This window comes from Pectinophora gossypiella, chromosome 4 (genome assembly GCF_024362695.1).
Source record: "Pectinophora gossypiella chromosome 4, ilPecGoss1.1, whole genome shotgun sequence".
NCBI classification, from domain to species: domain Eukaryota; kingdom Metazoa; phylum Arthropoda; class Insecta; order Lepidoptera; family Gelechiidae; genus Pectinophora; species Pectinophora gossypiella.
The window spans coordinates 1,249,904-1,271,236 of NC_065407.1; the positions used below are offsets into that span (position 1 = coordinate 1,249,904).

A 21,333-nucleotide genomic window follows, 5' to 3' on the forward strand; every position below is an offset into this window, starting at 1 on the left:
TAAATAGAATCACGTTGTTACTTTGTTCATTTATTTATTTAATATAGTTACACGAGTTTGCTTTTATAAATGTGTTGTATTTCAATTTAAAGATATAGTACTTATTCCTGTTTTTATAGTATTTTGTGGACAGTGCTTCTCAGGATTCATAATATCAAAAGCACTTAAACCAACCGAGCAGCGACCTAGCTGAATACCTGTAAAGTCTGTAATGATGATGACTACTGGGTCTATTACTATAACAAGTGTATGCAAAATTTCATTACCTGCTAGTGCATTTATTCTTTCTACTTCTCTAACGGCCTCTGCGGTCCAGTGGTTGAGCATTAGGTCCCAGGTTGGAATCCCTGCGACATATCACAAAAAAGCACATTGTGGTACTTAGTTTGGACATTACAGGCTGATCATTCGATTGTCCGAAAGTAGGATGACCAGTGCTGCGAAAGGCAAGTTAAATTGGGTCGGGTTACTTACTGTTATAAGTACGTAGTTGCTACACGAGGCATGTCCGTGGCATTTGGCGGTTCAATAGTAATCCTCAAAACCCAAACGATAGAAGATTTCAATGGCATTATCTTCTGTTCTACTGACGAAGTAACTTCCTTTGAGTAAGGACCAACCGCTCCAACATGGATTACGTATATATTTGCGACAACCTGGTCTCTGATCTTAAGCATTCGTATGAAAAGTGCGTACTTATGCTCTGTCCACCACACGAGTTGTACGTGTAACTTTCAGGGTTTAAAACTAGCCAGTGCACCATCGTACATACATATGAAGGACTCATCAGCTACAGAAAACCTGAAGAGTGGAGTCATTGACTTCATCGCTGGGTTATTGGGTAAGAAAATCATCTTGTTTGTTTTTTTTGCGGTGGGTGTGTAAGTATTTAAAATGTTAGAACCCCCGAAAATTTTTAAAGTTCTAATACACTTTTTCCGTTACAGGTGGTATAGCATCAGTTTTCGTCGGTCAGCCACTTGATACAGTAAAAGTTAAAATGCAGATATTTCCACATTTGTATAAAGGAATGTATGATTGCTTGAAAACGACACTCAAAAATGAAAATGTGAGGGGCCTCTACGCTGGTACTGTGCCCGCTATTATTGCTAACATGTCGGAAAACGCTATTCTATTTGCGGCTTATGGATACTGTCAGAAATTTATCTGTATTATAACTGGGACACAGGTAATTTTTATGACCTAACAAAATAATTATTTTTTTAAACCGCTGTTAATGAGCAGTCCTTACAGAATAACTGTCCAAAGGACAAATATCTACGTTTCAGAAGGTGGAAGAACTATCAATCCTGAGCAATGCCTCAGCAGGATTTCTATCGGCATTCTTCTCATCATTCGCACTTTGCCCGACTGAACTGATCAAGTGCCAACTACAAGCCATGAGAGAGACGAATGCACAAAACCCACAAACTGCTGTATGAAAACCGGTATATTTTTAAATATTGGGCCGTTTGGCCGCGTAGGACTCCCAAGTAATATTTCTTGACGCCGCATAGCTTTGCACGCAGACGACTTTTTATCCAATCAAAAATTGTCGCAGTAAAATGAAAGAAACTACTTATGTTCAAGTTTATATGCAGCCGTTCACAATACATACAGGGTGTTAAGTGACATCGTAACAAAAACTTTGAGGGATGATTCAGACCATGATTCTGAGTTGATATCAAGTGGAATTTTCCGTCGCAAAAGTATGGAACGGAAAATAATTTAAAGAAACACTAACATTTTCCGACGGTAAATTCCTCTTGATATCAACTCAGAATCATGGTCGTTGTTCTTGAGGAATTACGCCTTCAGGTAATATTGGAAATAAAATGTAAAATCGGAGTATGAAATCAACGTCTAATTCAGTGCAATGTGAATGTACAAGTGAAAGGGGATGCGGGGGGAGGAACAATGTCAACTTAGCGCCTATTAAATAAAAATAGCAATCCGTCTTCTTCCTGTCGGGATTAATAAATATGAAAGGCGTCGATCCCCAACATGCCCCCCGGCGTTGAAAGGCTTCTCTTTCAACAAACATCATTTGTAGACACGGGCAACGGGCAAATCTTGCTGAAAGCTCGTCGTACTACACCACTTGTCGTTTTAACATCGGCTACTCTATTGATGCCGTCTGAGCCAGGATGAACGGCCACGACACGACCCAGCTTCCACTTCAATGGAGGGAGATGATCTTCCTTAATCAGGACGAGAGAATCCAGCTGCAGTGAGTGTTGATTAGTTCGCCACTTTGTCCTGTGCTGTAACTCTGCAACATATTCAACGCTCCATCTTGCCCAAAACTGCTGACGAAGTCGTTCAGTCCGCTGGAATCGAGTCAAGTGATTCGTGGCACGATCTTGAAGGTCAGGAACAGGTAAAGCCGTGAGAGGTCTTCCGATGATGAAATGGCCAGGTGTCAATGGCGTCAAGTCGTCCGGATCCGATGACAGTGGGGTGAGTGGTCGGGAATTTAAAATAGCCTCGATCTGAATCAAGGTGGAGTTAAGCTCCTCATAAGTTAAATTACAAACTCCCAGCACTCTCCTTAAATGAAACTTAGTCGACTTGACTCCCGCCTCCCAGAGACCTCCGAAGTGCGGTGCGTACGCAGGTATAAAATGAAAGTTTACACCATCATTGGCCACGTCTTCAGCCAGCGAGTTACAGTGGGTTTTTAAAAACTGCGACAGTTCGTTATAAGCACCGACAAATGAGGTGCCGTTATCAGAATAAATATTAATGGGTTTTCCCCTCCGAGAAATGAAACGGCGCAGCGCGAGTAAAAACGTATTGCTGGTCAAATCGCCAACTAATTCAAGGTGGATCGCTTTAGTCGTGAAACACACGAAAATGGCTATAAACACTTTAACCACCTTACAACCCCTACCTTGACGACTCACGGATGAAATTGGACCGGCATAATCCATACCAACATTCTCGAAAGGATAACCTCCCGGCACGAGGCGCTGCTGTGGTAAATTACCCATCAAAGGCGCTACTGTTTGTCCTTTAACTCGACTACAACGTACACACCGATGAAAAACTGCTTTGGCTAAATTTCGACCTCCAATTGGCCAGTAAGTTTCGCGAATTGTAGCTAATAACAACTGGGGCCCTGCATGAAATAATTTTCGATGCTCAAAATTAAATAATAGTTTAGTAAATTGATGAGAGGACTGTATAACGATAGGGTGTTTCTTTTCAAAGGAAAAATGGGAATGATGAAGGCGACCACCAACGCGCATTAAATTATTTTCATCGAGAAAGACATTAAACTTTAACAAAGGGCTCTTTTTCGGTAAATTCTGTTTATTAATAAGCAACTTGTACTCGGGAAATGATTCGCGTTGTGACGTCCTAATAATAACATGTAATGCGTTTTCTAACTCGTCATTCGTGAGATAATCATGAGAAACTGACTGCTTTTTGCATTTATTTATAAATCGCAACACGTACGCGACGGTGCGTTTCAGTCTCAAAAAGTTAGAAAAGCGATTAAAATCAATAAAGACACTATTATTAGTGTTTTCACTAACGGTCACGTGTAAAGAGACGTCATGTCGCACTTCAGGCAATGAAGTACTTGAAACTGGGCTTGACGGCCAGCTAGACTCATGCTGCTTTAAAAAACTCGGACCGAACCAATACAAATCAAGATGCTGAATCTTGTTTATATCTACGCCGCGAGATATAAAGTCGGCGGGATTCTGATCCGTGGGGACATGTCTCCATACACAGTTGCCTGTTTTTTCTAATATGTCCGCAACACGATTACGAACAAAAGGCTGCAACTTACTAGGCAACATTTTCAGCCAACCTAACACGATTGTAGAGTCGGTCCAAAAGGTGGTGCTCTTTATAGGGATACGAAGAGAGCTTATTGCCTTCTCGTAGAGACGCGCGCCGACAAGGGCGCCGCACAACTCGAGCCTAGGAATTGTCGTAGGCTTTATAGGTGCAACTCTACTTTTACCTAACAATAGGCGCACGGAGACATCACCATCTTGATTAACGCTTAGGACATACAGACATGCGCCGTATGCGCGCTCGGACGCATCCGTGAATATGTGCAATTCGACTGACTCGTGTGAATCACATAAAACAAATCTAGGTATGCGTAAGTTGTTTAACTGCGGCAGTTGTCTAATAATTTCAGCCCAGGCGACACTAATCTCCGGGGGCAACTGCTCGTCCCAGTTCAACTTAAGCAACCATAATCGTTGTAAAAGCATTTTCATGCTTATTATGCAAGGAGCTAATAGCCCTAGGGGGTCAAAAATTTGAGAGATGATGGAGAGCATGTTACGCTTTGTATTGACATTAGAAATGGCGTCACCTATTGGAAAATGAAGCTCATCACATTGCGTGTCCCACCCTAGGCCTAACACCTTATTAGGCTCATTGCTACCGATATTTAAATCGACGGATGATTGCGCAGACTCGGGCACTAACTCAGGCTCGTTCGACTTCCATTTTCGTAAATGCATGCGAGCTGAAGCGAGTTCTGCGGTCACCCTCTCACGTAACACTTTAGTTTCGTGTAAATCATTCCCTCCGGTCAACAGGTCATCTACCCAGAAGTCATGTAAAATGACTTCAGAGACTTTTTTGTCCTCACACTCAAGGCCTATCTGCTTCAGACAACGCGTAGCAAGAAAGGGTGCACTGGCTGTCCCGTAGGTAACGGTGTTCAATTGATAAACTTTTAAAGGTTCAGAGGGATCAGCGCGCCAATAGATCTGTTGTAAATGTCTGTCGTCTGGATGTACGAGGACAGTTCGGTACATTTTCTCTACGTCCGCGGAGAGAACGTACTTATAAAGCCGAAAACGTAGAAGTATAGACAACAGATCGTCTTGCACAGTGGGACCGACCATTTGAATGCTGTTAAGTGAAACTCCCGATGAAGTAGGGCTGCTCGCGTTGAATACCACCCTTAATTTAGTGGTAGTGCTGCTTTCACGCAGAACACCATGGTGTGGTATGAAATAAGCACTATTAGGCTCTACTTTATCCACAGGAAGTTGAGACATGTGTTGTAAAGTCTCGTACTCTGACATGAAGTCCCTATACATTTGACCGAAAGACCCCTGAAGCCTGCGCTCCATAGACGAGAAACAATGACGAGCACGATGACACGAGTCTCCTAATACGTCTGGGTTTTCCTTTAAGGGAATTCTCACACAGAAACTGCCGTCATTTAGACGCGTAGTATTTTTTATAAAATGTGCTTCACACATTTTTTCCTCAGGAGATAACTCAGGTGACACGGGGCAGACTTCTTCAAGCTGCCAAAACCTCGTGAGACGGTTTTCAATGTCATCGACTTTTGTGAAATTACATTTCAATGGAGAACCTACAAGGCCGCTGTTAGTTGGACCCGCGACTATCCAGCCAAGTCTAGCCTTTGTTCCCACTAGTTCGATTCATTAGTTCGATCGTCGGACTAGTGAGAATTTTTTTTCTCATTAGTTCGACCGTCGAACTAGTGAGCATTTCTTTTCTCATTTGTTCGACCGTCGAACCAATTTAAATTTAAAAATAGTTCTACCACATTTCAATGTTTTACTAATTTCGTAATAAAATAAAAAACGCTTGGTTCGTTATAAAATATATATTCGTGTACATCTATAGGATATCTTAGATCTTCTTTCTTATCGTGTGGGTTGTAAGATTGATGACCAATCTTACAGACCCTGGTGTCAGAGTTATAGAGCCGCCAAAGGCCTCTGACGTGGCTCGTAACGACTACCTCCATAGATAGTAACCGGGACCATCGGCTTAACGTGCCTTCCGAAGCACGGAATCGTCTTATTTTTCGGACAATCTGGTGGCCCGCAATGTCCAAACCAAACCATTGAGTAATATTGATATCCCTCTAATTGCAGAAACCTTCCTCGACCACTTTTAATAATTTTCAATTCTTTAGACGTCATTCCGAAAAAATAAACAGTAAACTAAACAGGCACCAATAAATAAAACGTTATCACTGCAGCGCATGACTAGTGCAATACATCATATCGCATAGTTAAACAGGGTAAAAAAGCATCTACCCTCAAAATGAAAATAAAATCTATTACCACACTCATTCTGCAGTTAAATATGTAGGTGTTCCAAATAAATAAATGTTTATAATGTATAATGCACATACCTAGGCGATGTAGGTATAGATGCATCTAAGGAAATGTGCAGTAGACAACTTCCGGGTGATATGACGATGATTTGTGTAATCTATATGTATTGTTTATTTACTTTGTTAGGAAGCCAGCTTATAATTTATAAGTTTTTTTAAATATGTATTCGATCTAAGACAGCCTCCGTGGTCTAGTGGTTAGAGCATTGGTCTCTCGATCCGGAGGTCCTGGGTTCGATTCCCGGGTGGGAAACAGTTTTTTAAAAACTACTTTGTGAGACTTTCCCGGTTTGGTTAGGACATTGCGGGCCACCAGATTGTCCGAAAAATAAGACGATTCCGTGCTTCGGAAGGCACGTTAAGCCGATGGTCCCGGTTACTATCTATGGAGGTAGTCGTTACGAGCCACGTCTTAGGCCTTTGGCGGCTCTATAACTCTGACACCAGGGTCTGTAAGATTGGTCATCAATCTTACAACCCACACGATAAGAAAGAAGATCTAAGATATCCTATAGATGTACACGAATATATATTTTATAACGAACCAAGCGTTTTTTATTTTATTACGAAATTAGTAAAACATTGAAATGTGGTAGAACTATTTTTAAATTTAAATTGGTTCGACGGTCGAACAAATGAGAAAAGAAATGCTCACTAGTTCGACGGTCGAACTAATGAGAAAAAAAATTCTCACTAGTCCGACGATCGAACTAATGAATCGAACTAGTGGGAACAAAGGAAGTCTAGTCTCATGTAAGGTAGGTTTTCCCTCGCCTAATTTAATGTGCTGCGACCCCATAATATCCCAGAAGATATCAGCACCGATAATTAAATCAATAGACGCCGGAGCATAAAAATTGGGATCAGCCAGACATAAGTCAGATGGTATTTTAATACCAGACAGGTTCACCTGACGATGAGGCACATTATCAGTGATTGAAGGCAACACGAAACACTGTAAGTTCACTGAGAAGTTCTCATTTAGAGACTTCATGGGCACACGACACATTTTCCCAACATGTGACGCGACATTATTAATGCCCAATACATTTTTATTAATTCGCGTAACAGGTAGGTTTAACTGTTGCGACAGTTTCTCTGTCATTAAGCAGGACGTGCTTCCACTGTCGAGCAGAGCGCGCGCGATATACTCGCGATTATCTGCGTCATACAATTTAACTAAAGCTGTCGACAGTAGAACTTCGCCCTGATTGTACTCTGGCGTCATCGATACGCTAGCAGTCAAGCTTACGTTAGCGCTAGGCTCCGCAACAGGCAAGGCAGAGGAGTGCGAGGGCTCGCGCGTGGCGCGAACTTGCTCGTCATTCAAAACTGGTTTGTTCTGAGCCACGTGAATTAAAGTATTATGCCTGCGCTTACATACCTTGCAGCCTGGCCTGCTGCAGCGGTTGGCGTAATGACCCGCGCGAAGACAGTTAAAACAAACCTTATAATTGGGTAACAATTGAAGCCGTGCTTCGTTACTCATCGCGAGAAACTGCGAACAATTCGCTAAGTTATGTTCACCCTTGCATTTGGGACACGACATGATTGCAGAAGGGGAACTGTCTTGCACTGAAATCATAGTTTTTAATTTAGGATTAGACTTAGCATTTTGTGTGTTTGTTTGAGTGTTAGAGTTAAAGGATTTACTGCGCGACGATTCCAAAGTTTCGATCAAATTAGCGTGTTTTCGCAAAAATTCAATGAAAGAATCAAAAGTGATAGAATCACTTTTATCGAGAGAGCCTCTATGTTCCTCCCACTCACGGTAGGTTTTTGCATCAAGTTTACGAGTCACAATATATATAAGGAGCGTGTCCCAATGCTTGGTAGGCTCGCCCAGAGACTCTAATGCTCTCAGATTCTTGTTAAGTTGATCGATAACGCGTTTTAATGTTACTGAGCATTCCTTTGTGATTGTTTCGATGTTAAACAGAGCCGACACGTGATTTTGCACTAGTAAACGTTTATTATCGAAACGCTCACAAAGGAGCTTCCACGCAATGGAATAATTAATCGCGGAAAACTCTATGGATTGAATGACCACAGCAGCAGACCCCTCCAGCGAGGCTCGCAAATAATGAAATTTGCTAATCTCATCAAAACCATCGTTGGAATGTACCAAGCTGGAGAAAGTATCCCGAAACTCGAGCCAATTCTCGTATGAACCACTAAACTTCGGCAATTGGATAGTAGGCAATTTGACCTGCTTGTGAGTACCAGGTTGAGAGGCCTTATCACTGCAAAAAGATGTCAATAATTGCTGCGCCTTAGAAAGTGTTTTATAATATCGAGACTCGAACTCGTTACGCTCAGCGATCTGACCATCCACATCATCCACAATGCACTCTAACTGTGACTGCACCTCATCATACTGTTGATATAAGGATTCAATCTTACCGGTACGCAACTGTAACTCACTGGCCGCCTCCGGAGTCAATGACGAAACGTTCAAAGGAGTTAGGAAGTTCGTGAATGCCGTTAAACGACCCTTAATACTTGCTCTTTTTCTAATTAAGTCCCTTTCCTCTTTCGTCACCTCCATCGACACACTACTCGCACCTTTATCTACTTGGAGATCGACACAATAACAACATGATTAAATACTCTGTCTGTCTCCTGCGGCCGACCGGTGCAACGCACGAACACACTCACATACACACACCTATTTATTAACTGATGACCTATATCTATTGTTCGTATTATTTTATGATATTTTTATGTTTATGGTAAATCGTATTAATGTGTATTTATTGTAATTGTTATAATTTTGTAATACTAAATAATTATATGTAAGTAAGTTTAAGTAGTATGTATCTATGTACATATATACCGCGATGTCCGTGGCCTCACTCGGCAGGGCCCGCAGAATACCAGCGTCGTGGCTCACGCCGCGACTTATGCTGAGCGAGGTCCTTTTATTCCGGACTCCACCGCAGATGATCGGGCCGTCAGTGCGTTGCATTTAGATACTTTGTTATTATTATTGTTTTATGAATTTGGTTTGTTTTTCTTTTTGTTTTGGTATTTTTTTATTTTATATATTTTTTTTGTCTGTGTACTTATTCATTTCCGTGTGGTTTCTGTCCTGTGTTAAATGTAATGTACCTGTCTGTCTGTGTCTGTGGTGTCCGGAAGTAATAAATGTTTCTTTCTTTCTTTCTTTCTTTCTTACTTCTTTGGTCATTCTGGGAAGCGAGAGACAGCCTGGAATGTATACAAATCAAAGTTACGCACGGTGTTGACCTATCTTCTACTTTAAGACGTAAATTAACACTTTAAAGATGAAATGAACTATTAATTTTATACAAGTATAACATACACACTAATATTACGGCAATATAACAGTAATACACTAAGTCTATTTATTATTTACGTTGAATTAAGTACCAGAAACGAAATAATATTACCTAAGTAAGTAAACAGTTGAAAACATTGAATAACTTGAAAATGAATGACAAATTAAGAGATTTGAGTCATAAGTTAGCTAATTAAGGTGTGCTACAATAGCTCACAATACTTTAAACAGTATAAATTAACTAAAAAATAATGAAAACTCGAATCTTAATTCACTTCAAGGTTATATACCTACTGCCCTTACAAAAATATAGGTAAAATTGGTACTGACCTTATTATTAGTCCGATTAAACATAAATACTACCTGATTAAAAGAGTGTTGGGTTGATTAATAACAATTATAATAATAAAACACTGTAATCCAGAGTATTCCTGACCACACCCACTACGGTGACCTCGGTGACCCCGATGGCCGACGAATATTCGGCGTAATTTCTTGATAATTTATCTATTTATCACTGGTTATTATAATCTCTTCTTAATCCGGCTTGCTAAGGACCATGTTCTTGAGGAATTACGCCTTCAGGTAATATTGGAAATAAAATGTAAAATCGGAGTATGAAATCAACGTCTAATTCAGTGCAATGTGAATGTACAAGTGAAAGGGGATGCGGGGGGAGGAACAATGTCAACTTAGCGCCTATTAAATAAAAATAGCAATCCGTCTTCTTCCTGTCGGGATTAATAAATATGAAAGGCGTCGATCCCCAACAGTCGTTACGGTGTCACTAACACCCTACTTGTATGGCTTTCGTATGTACTTGTACGGGGTGTAAGTGACATCGTAAAGAATACTGAGGGGGGTGATTCGCAGCTGATTATTCTGAGTTAATATCAGGTGGAATTTTGTATCGCAAAGGTAAAGAATTGAAAATAATTTTAAAAAACTAAAAATATTGCGAATGCGACGGAAAATTCCACTTGATATTAACTCAGAATCATGGTCTGAATCCTCCCCCTGAGTATTCGTTACGATGTCACTAACATCCTGTATATCCTGTTATCGCGATTCTGTAATTGTTTTAGTGGTTTTAGGTCCACATAACGGCGTGGCAACTGACGCGGCGTATAATCAGGCAGAATGGTATAATGGGGATGTTCAGAGGTCTGCTGCCAACTATGGTGAGAGAGATGCCTGGGTATTTCTTTTTCTTCGGCGCTTACGAAGGTGAGATTCTGTTTTAGGTGACTGATAACTTATGGCTCGGTTTAAATCATTACAAGTTACGGGTGCGAATTTATTTATCTTCTTCGAAACACCATTCGCCCATGTAAAGTTACCCAGTTCTGTATTATTTGCCTTTTTGTCTTTGTTTTTTTTTCTATTTTTTTTTTATTTCTGTAATGTAAGTTTGTAAATGTGGCGTCCAATATGGAAATAAATCAAAGACCTTAAATATTTTCTTTCTTTCTTTTAAAGGAAGAAGGCTTAATTTTGAGTTATTTAGTGTTATTAGAAAATAATTTTTGCTACTAATGTAATCGAATTTTGGCGATGACGTTACGTCTCCCCACGCAGTATATCTGTATAGATCTTGATTATAATTTAATGACAGACTTTCCAATCGACGTTCCCCAAACACACGATAGATGGCGTTGTTCACTTTTAACGTGATAATTACCTATTTTCCCTGGGGTACATAATTATTCAAAAATGTAATGGCAAAAGCATATATAAAACTAATTATTTATAGAATGATGTTGCTACCTATATTGCTTCTCATTATTCTGATAAGAATAATAATGCGTGGAAGTTGTAATTGTACCTTGGTGTAATAAAAAGGATCATCATTTATACCCAAAAACCAAGATAATGGATGCATTATGTCCGTTATCCATGAAATGAGAAGTTTAAACGAAGAATAAACTTAACAACGCCATCTATCGTGTTTTTGGGGAACGTCGATTGGAAAGTCTCTCATTTACTATTTCTAGGCGTACGAATGTTGCTAGCCAAACCCGGTCAAAAGAAGGACAATATAGGATTCCTAAAGACGATGGTCGCAGGCGCTGCCGGCGGAGCCATGCTATGGATCATGGTGTTCCCCATTGACGTGATCAAGTCCCGCATACAGGTTTCCGACAAAAGTAACAAGTATTACGAAATCGTATGTGAAATCGTTAAGAAAGAAGGTGCGTTGGTATTTATTAAATCATATTTTTTTATAACACGTTTTCCACGAAACGATAGCGGATGACACAAGTTTTTGTCTTCTCTTAACTCACTTAATAGGGTAGTTTCCAACTAGTCAAACCTACTTTTTACAAAACAAAAGACAAAATGTCCCATTTAATTCATAAAAAAGTTAAATAGAATAACTGTCGTCATACCTACCCATGCGGCGTTTTCGCACTACTCCGATTCGAGTCCGTCAAATACCGAACTGACTAGTTCAATTAAAATTCAAAAATATCTTTATTCAGTAGGTAACATAGTTACACTTTGAATCGTCAATTTTTACATAACGAACGTCTCATCCGCCTAAAACTACTGCAGCTTCTCACAACCTGTATAGCCGGGGAAAAGAAGCTGCAAGAAAAACCTCGGCACACAGTCTTCTTCTATAGTCTGGGATGTGAGGTGGATTACCAACCTTATCAACCCTGGAGTCAGGGTTATTTTTAAGCCCTACATGGCTCATTTAACGAACTAGTTATGGATCCAAAGTGGCCATAGTACCAATTGTATGGTAGCTTGCGCACATCCCTCATACGTGACTTTTCCCCGAAGCTTCTATACCCTCTCTCCTAGTTATGCGACATGACGTTGGCTTCTGTGGATGGGTATAGTCACAAGTACTAATATGTATACACTTTGAAACCATGTCACATTAACTCTTTTGTATGTTAATATCAAATATGATAGTGCGACAGAGTTCTAAAGTGTACATGATGTTGCTCACTCAAACTAGCACTCGATTTTTTTTTTCAGGATTCCTGGGCTTTTACAACGGTCTAATACCAACACTTGCAAGGACTATTCCCGCGACCGCGACGCTCTTCGTCGTGTACGAATATAGTAAAAAACTCATGCACTATTTGTGTGCGATTTAAAATATATAATAAACATAATACACGGTTTTATTTATACTAATAATTAAAAACGTCATCGTATATACGCCTTTGGCTAAATATTTGCTGTTTGAATCCAGAAAATTATTATAAATGAGTAAGTGAGAAACTTCTACTGGACTGATTTCAATGAAAATTGGCGAGTAGGTAGATGAAAATCCAGAGACTTGATACTTATACAACTTTACTTCTTGGCATGCAGTAAAAAATAAAATAAGTCTTCTTAACTTTAATTTGAAATGGGCAATGCCAAACATTTAATTATTACAGTGAATAAACTATGTATATATGTATAAAAATGGAAACCAAATGTTCTCATAAATTAGGTGAAATATGTGAAATACAAAAGTAGGTATGTATGAAACTAGTACTTACATATTAGTGTCAGTCAGTCATTCAGAATCATCAGTGAAATACAATAAAATGTGCAACATTCCTAACCTGACACATTAAAATGAATTATGACTGTTTTATTGAAGCTAACAGTTCAATAAGCATATAATACTTGTATATTGTATGTTATACCTTACGCAAAAATAATATCTACCTATACATATATGATAGACACCCCACCCTCTAATTCGAAGTAGTACCTCAGATTAATTGTCCCACAAAATTCAAAAATGTTTTTTAGAATCTGTGAAGATTAAAAAGTTACAAATCTATACCAAATTCTTTAGTACATTGTGTTAAGTTGGATCTTTGTACTATGCACAAGTTTCTGAGCTACAAAATCAAATTATTTATAATGACAGTGTAAACTGTTTATTACCTTCATTATAAACTTATAGTTTGGTTGATATAACTCATTCTTCTTCTCAAATTGGTAGAGTCGATGAGCAACCTCACTTTATTTTTCTGTTCTGTGGATCTCACCAACTCTGGTGTTAAAATTATTATAGAGCAACCACAATAATTCAATAAAAAAGATTCCTAGAGCAGAGTATATTTTCATATTAAAAAAAATTGTATAATATTCTCTAGATATAACTAAAAAAATCCATTCGGGACTGTTTTAAAGAGTTTACACTGTATTATTATGTTAAGATTAGGTACAATTTACAGCTATAGAGAATAAAATTAAGGTTTACTTTTCCTCACACCATTCATTTTCCTTGCGAACCTGTTCTTCCTCAGCAGCAGTAAAGTCATTTTTGATGTTGAAAGTTTTGCGAATTTCCTCTGGGGTTTTTCCTTTGATCATATTAGCAACTGTCTTACAAGTGACATCGAGAAGTCCTTTGATGTCGAGATAGTTAGCAGCCAAAATCAATTCAAACAGTGTGCCCTGATCTACTTTGAGGAAATCTGCATCCCAAGATGAAATGTCATCAGTCCTTTTCTCTTTGTTCTCATCGTCCTCTGGTAGAGGAGGGTCATCCTTGTGATATGTAGCCCACTGAATCACTTTCTTCAGAATCGCGGAATTTACGTTAGGCAGAGGCACAACTTCCTCTTCGTCGTCATCCATGCCCAAATCTTCCAACATAGTTTTGATTGTGACTGAACATTTTGCAATTTCAACATCGACGTCGAAAATCTCGTTGTCTGAAGACTGCAGCTTGATGTTCGGCATCTGTAATGGAAAATATTTTTCAGACTCTAGAAATCTGACGCCATCTTATTACAAAAATAGTATTCCAGATAGTTACTTACATTGAGATTTATGGGACTTGACGGTTATTTATTTCGTAACGAGTTACGTTGATCGCTCACTGATTTATTGAATAATTATAAAAATAAACCAAGTTTAATTTTTAGTAGAAAGAGAATCCAACCAGTCGACTCACGCTCACGATCGATGACAATTGAGCGAGTGAGTGAGTGACAGAGATATTAGAGAGGGGCGAAACCGGCTGACTCGAATACTGGCTCAAATACCTGATAGGACTCGAGCACTCGTGTACTATTTTTTCATTACTTGTTCTGGTAGAACGAACATTATGGACAGCGCCATCTATAAGTATTATTTTTGTGGAACATAGCCTGGAAAGACGTTGTTCATAAAGTGTGTTTAATATTACCTATTAACTAACATAGGTAGATCGGAAGGTAATTGGTGTTTTGCAGTGTTTTGTGCTGACATAATCCATTGGTGTGGTACCACCTTAAGATTTTTCGAAAACTGTTAAATTTTAAAAGCCAAGTAATAGTTGGTCCTTGAGCCAAGTAGGTACTATAATTATGTGACATTAGTATTTATTTATGTGATTCGTCAATCTATTTCGTTTTGAAATATTCAAATACTCGTGCCAGTACTCGAATACTTATCAGAGTCTCTTATTTTTTATGAGTACTACTGGTACAAAAAATAGCTAACTCTCTCGGTCATCACTAGTATTAGTGAGTGATTGAATACTAGGTCTTTGGATTGAATGAATGTAACGAACCAAAAAAGAAATTAATCGTGTATTTTTTACCCACGACGGAACGGAGCAGGTATATGCGTTTAGGGTGAGAGATGTTTGTGTGTGCGTTTGTGCAAAGAAATGTTATTAATTATCTTCTAAACTAATAATCCGATTTTGATGCGGTTTTCAATAACGGGTTTGTGTTTGATGAGTTCATGTTATTAGACAAGTGTCATGTCTGTAACTCACTAGGGGGCGCCACAATATTAGTGTTTAGAATAAATATTATCCGAAACGCCTCTTCAATTTATAATAGCAATTTATTTGCAATAGTTTTTATTAGTTAATTGTTTTTGACAGGCGTTTTTTTTTTCGGTTCCATTGATTACACGTAATTACGTCGAACACGGTGCTGTTTCATTGCTACCTAAATCCCTTAAAAATCAGTAAAAAGGCATTGATATGCCTTTTTGCCTGATGGCATATTCATGGTCCTTCGAGCCAGATTTCAGAGAAGATCCCAGATCACAATCAATAAATTGTAGAATACGAAGTGATTGGCGAAGATTAAAGAGAAGATTAAAGAAAAATCAAGATCGACTATAAGTGGCACGTGGATTGTGTGGTCAAGTGAATCAAATTCATCCAATTAATCCTCATTTAATTCATAAAGTTGAACCCATCACTCAATAATCAGGTAGTATTAAGTAAACAGCCTCCGTGGTCTAGTGGTTAGAGCGTTAGGCTCACGATCTGGTGTTCCGGGTTCGATTCCCGATGGGGACATTGTCGAAATCACTTTGTGAGACTGTCCTCTTTGTTTGGTAAGGACTTTTCAGGCTTGAATCACCTGATTGTCCGAAAAAGTAAGATGATTCTGTGCTTCGGAGGGTACGTTAAGCCGTTGGTCCCGGCTATTAGCCGTAAAAACACCTCCACCAACCCGCAGTGGAGCAGCGTGATGGAGTATGCTCCATACCCCCTCCGGTTGATTGAGGGGAGGCCTGTGCCCAGCAGTGGGACGTATATAGGCAGTTTATGTATGTTATGTATTAAGTAAAGCAAAGTGTTGTTAATTACGGTTAGTATAATTTTAATTACATTTATTACCCACGACGGAACGGAGCATTTATATGCGTTTAGGGTGAGAGATGTTTGTGTGTGCGTTTGTGCAAAGTAATGTTACCACCTATCTTTTAAACTAATGATCCGATTTTGAGGCGGTTTTCAATAGCGGGTTTGTGTTTGAAGAATTCATGTTCTTAGACAGGTGTCATGGCTGTAACTCACTAGGGGCGCCACAATATTAGTGCAAAACAATGTTGCAATATAATCAAAACGAAATGTCCGATTACAATTCTGTTTTCGGCAATGTGTACGTGGTAGCTTATTGCATGTTCCCAAATAATAAAAATTACGTCTTTAACTCACTAGAGGGTGCTACAATATTAGTGAAAAATAGTATTGCAATAATATTAAAACGAATTGTCCGATTTCAATGCGGTTTTCAGCAATGGGTTCGTAGTTGAATGGTGCATGGTCTAAGATAAGTCTTATGATATTAACTCACTAGGAGGCGCTGCTATATTAGTGTGAAACGTTTATATTGCAATATTATTAAAATTAAAACGTATTGTCTGATTTCAATGCGGATTTCAGGAATGAGTTCGTGGGTGATTGGTGCATGTTCTCAGATGAGTGTTATAGAGGTAACTTTAAACAGAAAGCAACTGTATAATATATAATAAGGGACTTAATATTATGTGGTAGGATGAATCACACTTATTGTTTTGCGAGATCTTACCTACACATTATATAGATTATGATTCGTATATGCTCTCTAAAAAGTCTGAAATAAAATTAAGCAAAATTAAAAATTTTGAAAAAACCCACGACGGTAAAAATCTCATCGAAAAAGAATAAAATAACTCAAAACCCCCGACTTAACCCAATTATTATGTAACGAAATATTATATTAGACTTAAAAATACTTTCTAAAAAGAGTTGATATCTCGAGACATCGGTAATAGATATACTTAAGTACCTAAACAATGAATATGGATGTTTACAGTTTTTTCCTAACGTGTCTGTTTCTCGAAAATATACTTAAATGTAGCGATAATAATTTTACCATAATACATAACCGAGGAATATCCGTCGGGGGCTGCCTTTTCTATATGAAAGGAGAATGGGCGAATCTGGTCCAAGAACCTCCACTGATGAGACTTATATGTAATGAAAGCTTATGCTTTCTCTATGAATCTGGCAAAGTTCTATCAGATTCTGTCCCGGGGTTCTTTTTTTACGGCCATGTTTGTCCTGGCTAAAAATGTGATAAAATACAGTGGGAGCTAAAATCGGCTCAAGATTTGTTGCTGGATAACTAAGTCTACATAAATAATTATGTATCATATTGTATATCATTTTAAAGAGGATCTTTTCCAGAATCCGAAACATAAAAAAAAAAAACAAAAAAAGTCTTTATGTAAGCGAATTATAGTCAATTTGCATCTGCAGCGCCATTGTTTCTCGGTAGCTAAGTTCAAGTTTCATGCCTTTTACCCCTTCCAAAAGTATCTTACCGATTTTTTTTATATTGCTTCCGGAATTTGATCTGAGTGATAATAACAAGAAAAATAAATAGACACCTCTCCGATAGAGACCGCCTAAGCTATTGCCTATTGCAAGAAATCGTCATCATTAGCAAGTCATTACGGTATTGCATATTATAAGCTTATCAGCAACTTGGAACTTGGTCCAAGAACCTCCACTGGTGAGACTTGCATGTAATGATAGCTCATACTTGTCCTATGATTCTGGCAAAGTTCTATCAAACTCTGTCCTAGGGTTTTTTTACGGCCATGTTTGTCCTGAGTGTACAGTAGTGGACTGCAAAATCACCTCAGGATTTGTTGTCGAAAAACTATTTAACTAAGTCTATATACATAATTATATATCATAATGTATATCAATTTTAAAGGGGAAGGTTATCAGAATCAGAAACACAAATAAAAAAATGCATTAAGTATGTAAACGACTTTTAGCCAACTTACGTTCGTAGCACCATTTTTCTCAGCAGCTACGTACGAGTTTCGCGCCTTCCAACCTTTCCAAAGGAGCCCAATCATTTTTTCCTTCTTCTGATATTGCATTCTTAACCTGACAAGTGACAACAACAAGAAATAAAATAGATACCATTCCGATAGAGGCCGCGTAAGCTATGGACCTATTGCAAGATGACGTACTCAAAGGCTAGTCATTATAATCCAACAGACGTAACATGATTAGAATGCGGGAGGACGCAAATGTAGTATGTTTTCTTTCACCACAATCTTGTTTTATTAATCCAGGCTTATATCTTGTCTTATAAACAATGCCGAATGGTACAACAAACGTATCGTAAACGTAAGGTTGCCTGGTAGTAATTGCTACCTTGGCAATAAAGCCGCCTTTTGCACCAGTTATTGCCTGAACTTGTTTAATAAATGTGTTTCTTTTGTATACAATAGAGTCATTGTATTGCATCTTGATTAGAATGACTTATTTCTTGTTTCTCTCGTACTAAGCTGTATACTGTTAGTGTTAAAGAGACACATATTTCGTCTCTTTCGCATAAGGCGATGTACTACATTTCCGTCCCGCCGCATATTAATCATGTTACGTCTGTTGGATTATAATGACTAGCCTTTGAGTACGTTATCTTGCAATAGGTCCATAGCTTACGCGGCCTCTATCGGAATGGTATCTATTTTATTTCTTCTTATTTTTTTTTTCTTTGTTGTCACTTGTTAGGTTAAGAATGCAATATCAGAAGAATGAAAAAAAGAATGGGCTCCTTTGGAAAGGTTGGAAGGCGCGAAACTCGTACGTAGCTGCTGAGAAAAATGGTGCTACGGACGTAAGTTGGCTAAAAGTCGTTTACATAATGCATTTTTTTTATTTGTGTTTCTGATTCTGATAACCTTCCCCTTTAAAATTGATATACATTATGATATATAATTATGTATATAGACTTAGTTAAATAGTTTTTCGACAACAAATCCTGAGGTGATTTTGCAGTCCACTACTGTACACTCAGGACAAACATGGCCGTAAAAAACCCTAGGACAGAGTTTGATAGAACTTTACCAGAATCATAGGACAAGTATGAGCTATCATTACATGCAAGTCTCACCAGTGGAGGTTCTTGGACCAAGTTCCAAGTTGCTGATAAGCTTATAATATGCAATACCGTAATGACTTGCTAATGATGACGATTTCTTGCAATAGGCAATAGCTTAGGCGGTCTCTATCGGAGAGGTGTCTATTTATTTTTCTTGTTATTATCACTCAGATCAAATTCCGGAAGCAATATAAAAAAAATCGGTAAGATACTTTTGGAAGGGGTAAAAGGCATGAAACTTGAACTTAGCTACCGAGAAACAATGGCGCTGCAGATGCAAATTGACTATAATTCGCTTACATAAAGACTTTTTTTGTTTTTTTTTTTTTATGTTTCGGATTCTGGAAAAGATCCTCTTTAAAATGATATACAATATGATACATAATTATTTATGTAGACTTAGTTATCCAGCAACAAATCTTGAGTCGATTTTAGCTCCCACTGCATTTTATCACATTTTTAGCCAGGACAAACATGGCCGTAAAAAAAGAACCCCGGGACAGAATCTGATAGAACTTTGCCAGAATCATAGGAAAAGCATAAGCTTTCATTACATATAAGTCTCATCAGTGGAGGTTCTTGGACCAAGTTTCATACAAAAGTGCCCATTGTCATTTCAACAAAAATTTAATCATACTCATAAGTGTATTTTATGTCGTCGTTAAACATCTACAATTCTTCAATAATTGTATTCACGTCACTAGAAAAACTTTAGCTGGGTTAATGGCAGCCCCCGACGGATATTCCTCGGTTATGTATTATGGTAAAATTATTATCGCTACATTTAAGTATATTTTCGAGAAACAGACACGTTAGGAAAAAACTGTAAACATCCATATTCATTGTTTAGGTACTTAAGTATATCTATTACCGATGTCTCGAGATATCAACTCTTTTTAGAAAGTATTTTTAAGTCTAATATAATATTTCGTTACATAATAATTGGGTTAAGTCGGGGGTTTTGAGTTATTTTATTCTTTTTCGATGAGATTTTTACCGTCGTGGGTTTTTTCAAAATTTTTAATTTTGCTTAATTTTTTATAGTTTTTTTCCATTGTTTCTTCTTAGCCCACTGGGCTAAGCCCAGGCTTTTTTCTATTTTTCAACTTATCTTTTTATGATGAGAAAAACCTCTTCCTAGGGATGAAAACATCGTTAGGTATCCCATATTGCAATGTTCTGAACCAAAATGGTAAAATCGTAGAATAAAGTTACTGTCTACGGGTAAAACCAAGGACTAAGTAAAACGGAACTATGGTGACAATAAGTCCAAAAATTGTATGAATGTAAGACAAGCAATCATTTGACCACAATTTCGCTTCTCGCTTTAAATGAAACACAAAGGTGCTCTGCTATATAATATATTTCAATATACAATAATACATGATTTAAAATACATTACACTCACATTAAGCGTACACTACACGCTGCTTTTATACATTTGTAATAAATATATGTATTAAATGATTTTTCCATTCAACTGCGATGACGAGATAATGATTCAATGTACCTATTAGATTACTGCTCATGCCAATAATATTTCTACTTATCTATATATGTAGATATTTATTTTACATATCGTCGACTTATAATGAAACCATGCGAGTGCATTTTTGAAAAATCACATTCGGATGTGTTTTTTATTATCTTCTTCTTATGTAGGTAAGGGTAATCTTAATTAGTGTACCTACTTAAATCATAATTAAATCTATTTGTTTACAAATGTGTAAGGAAGATATTAAACGTTCAATATTTGGCACAATATTAGGTATATTACATTATGATATTATATTCGTTGATATATCAGTTTTTCTAAAAATGTATATAAAAGGAATATTGTAAATAATTAATTATGCCTTTCTGAATACATATATTATAAAAATATTGCATTGAAGAACAATTTTGTTATAGTTACTTTATTTAGGCCATTTGCAAGTGACATTTTTCAAATATCCAAGGATTATAATTATTACAAAGTAAATTACCTACTAGATATTTGTTATACACTGACTTAAAAAATATTATTGTGAATTACATCTTTGGCTCACGATGTTAAACTTATGTTCTTACTTATAAATGCATGCGTTTAGAGTAGAAATATATCTAAGTATAACAATTACTACATACATTATGCATCCTTAATGTGGATATTAAGTACATATTATTATATGTGTGTTTTGATAAACATTTAATATAAACATGCAACAATTTCTGATATTTGCAAAAGGTACTCTGGTACTGCAGATAGG

The 21,333-nt window shown here is 37.6% G+C and overlaps 2 protein-coding genes across 2 annotated transcripts; one reads left to right on the forward strand and one right to left on the reverse strand.

Moving 5' to 3' along the window:
• The first annotated feature begins 629 nt into the window (after positions 1 to 629).
• Positions 630 to 12,553, forward strand: LOC126366403 (mitochondrial ornithine transporter 1-like). Its single transcript, XM_050009512.1, has 7 exons — positions 630 to 638; positions 739 to 841; positions 948 to 1,189; positions 1,290 to 1,436; positions 10,535 to 10,667; positions 11,435 to 11,632; positions 12,432 to 12,553. The coding sequence occupies exons 1-7, from the start codon at positions 630 to 632 to the stop codon at positions 12,551 to 12,553; spliced, it is 954 nt and encodes a 317-aa protein (XP_049865469.1).
• A 232-nt stretch (positions 12,554 to 12,785) lies between these two features.
• LOC126366141 (S-phase kinase-associated protein 1) lies at positions 12,786 to 14,396 on the reverse strand. Its single transcript, XM_050009086.1, has 2 exons — positions 14,228 to 14,396; positions 12,786 to 14,147 (listed from the first exon to the last, which is right to left on the reverse strand). Exon 2 carries the CDS (start codon positions 14,145 to 14,147, stop codon positions 13,659 to 13,661), a length of 489 nt encoding a protein of 162 aa, XP_049865043.1. The 5' UTR covers positions 14,228 to 14,396; the 3' UTR covers positions 12,786 to 13,658.
• Between the last annotated feature and the right edge of the window lie 6,937 nt (positions 14,397 to 21,333).

Coding starts and splice junctions, on each gene's coding strand:
- LOC126366403 (XM_050009512.1), top strand. Junction 1,437..10,534: donor CACAAAACCCACAAACTGCT/GTATGAAAACCG, acceptor TAGTGGTTTTAG/GTCCACATAACGGCGTGGCA. Junction 11,633..12,431: donor TGAAATCGTTAAGAAAGAAG/GTGCGTTGGTAT, acceptor TTTTTTTTTCAG/GATTCCTGGGCTTTTACAAC.
- LOC126366141 (XM_050009086.1), bottom strand. CDS start 14,147: ATGCCGAACATCAAGCTGCAGTCTTCAGACAACGAGATTTTCGACGTC.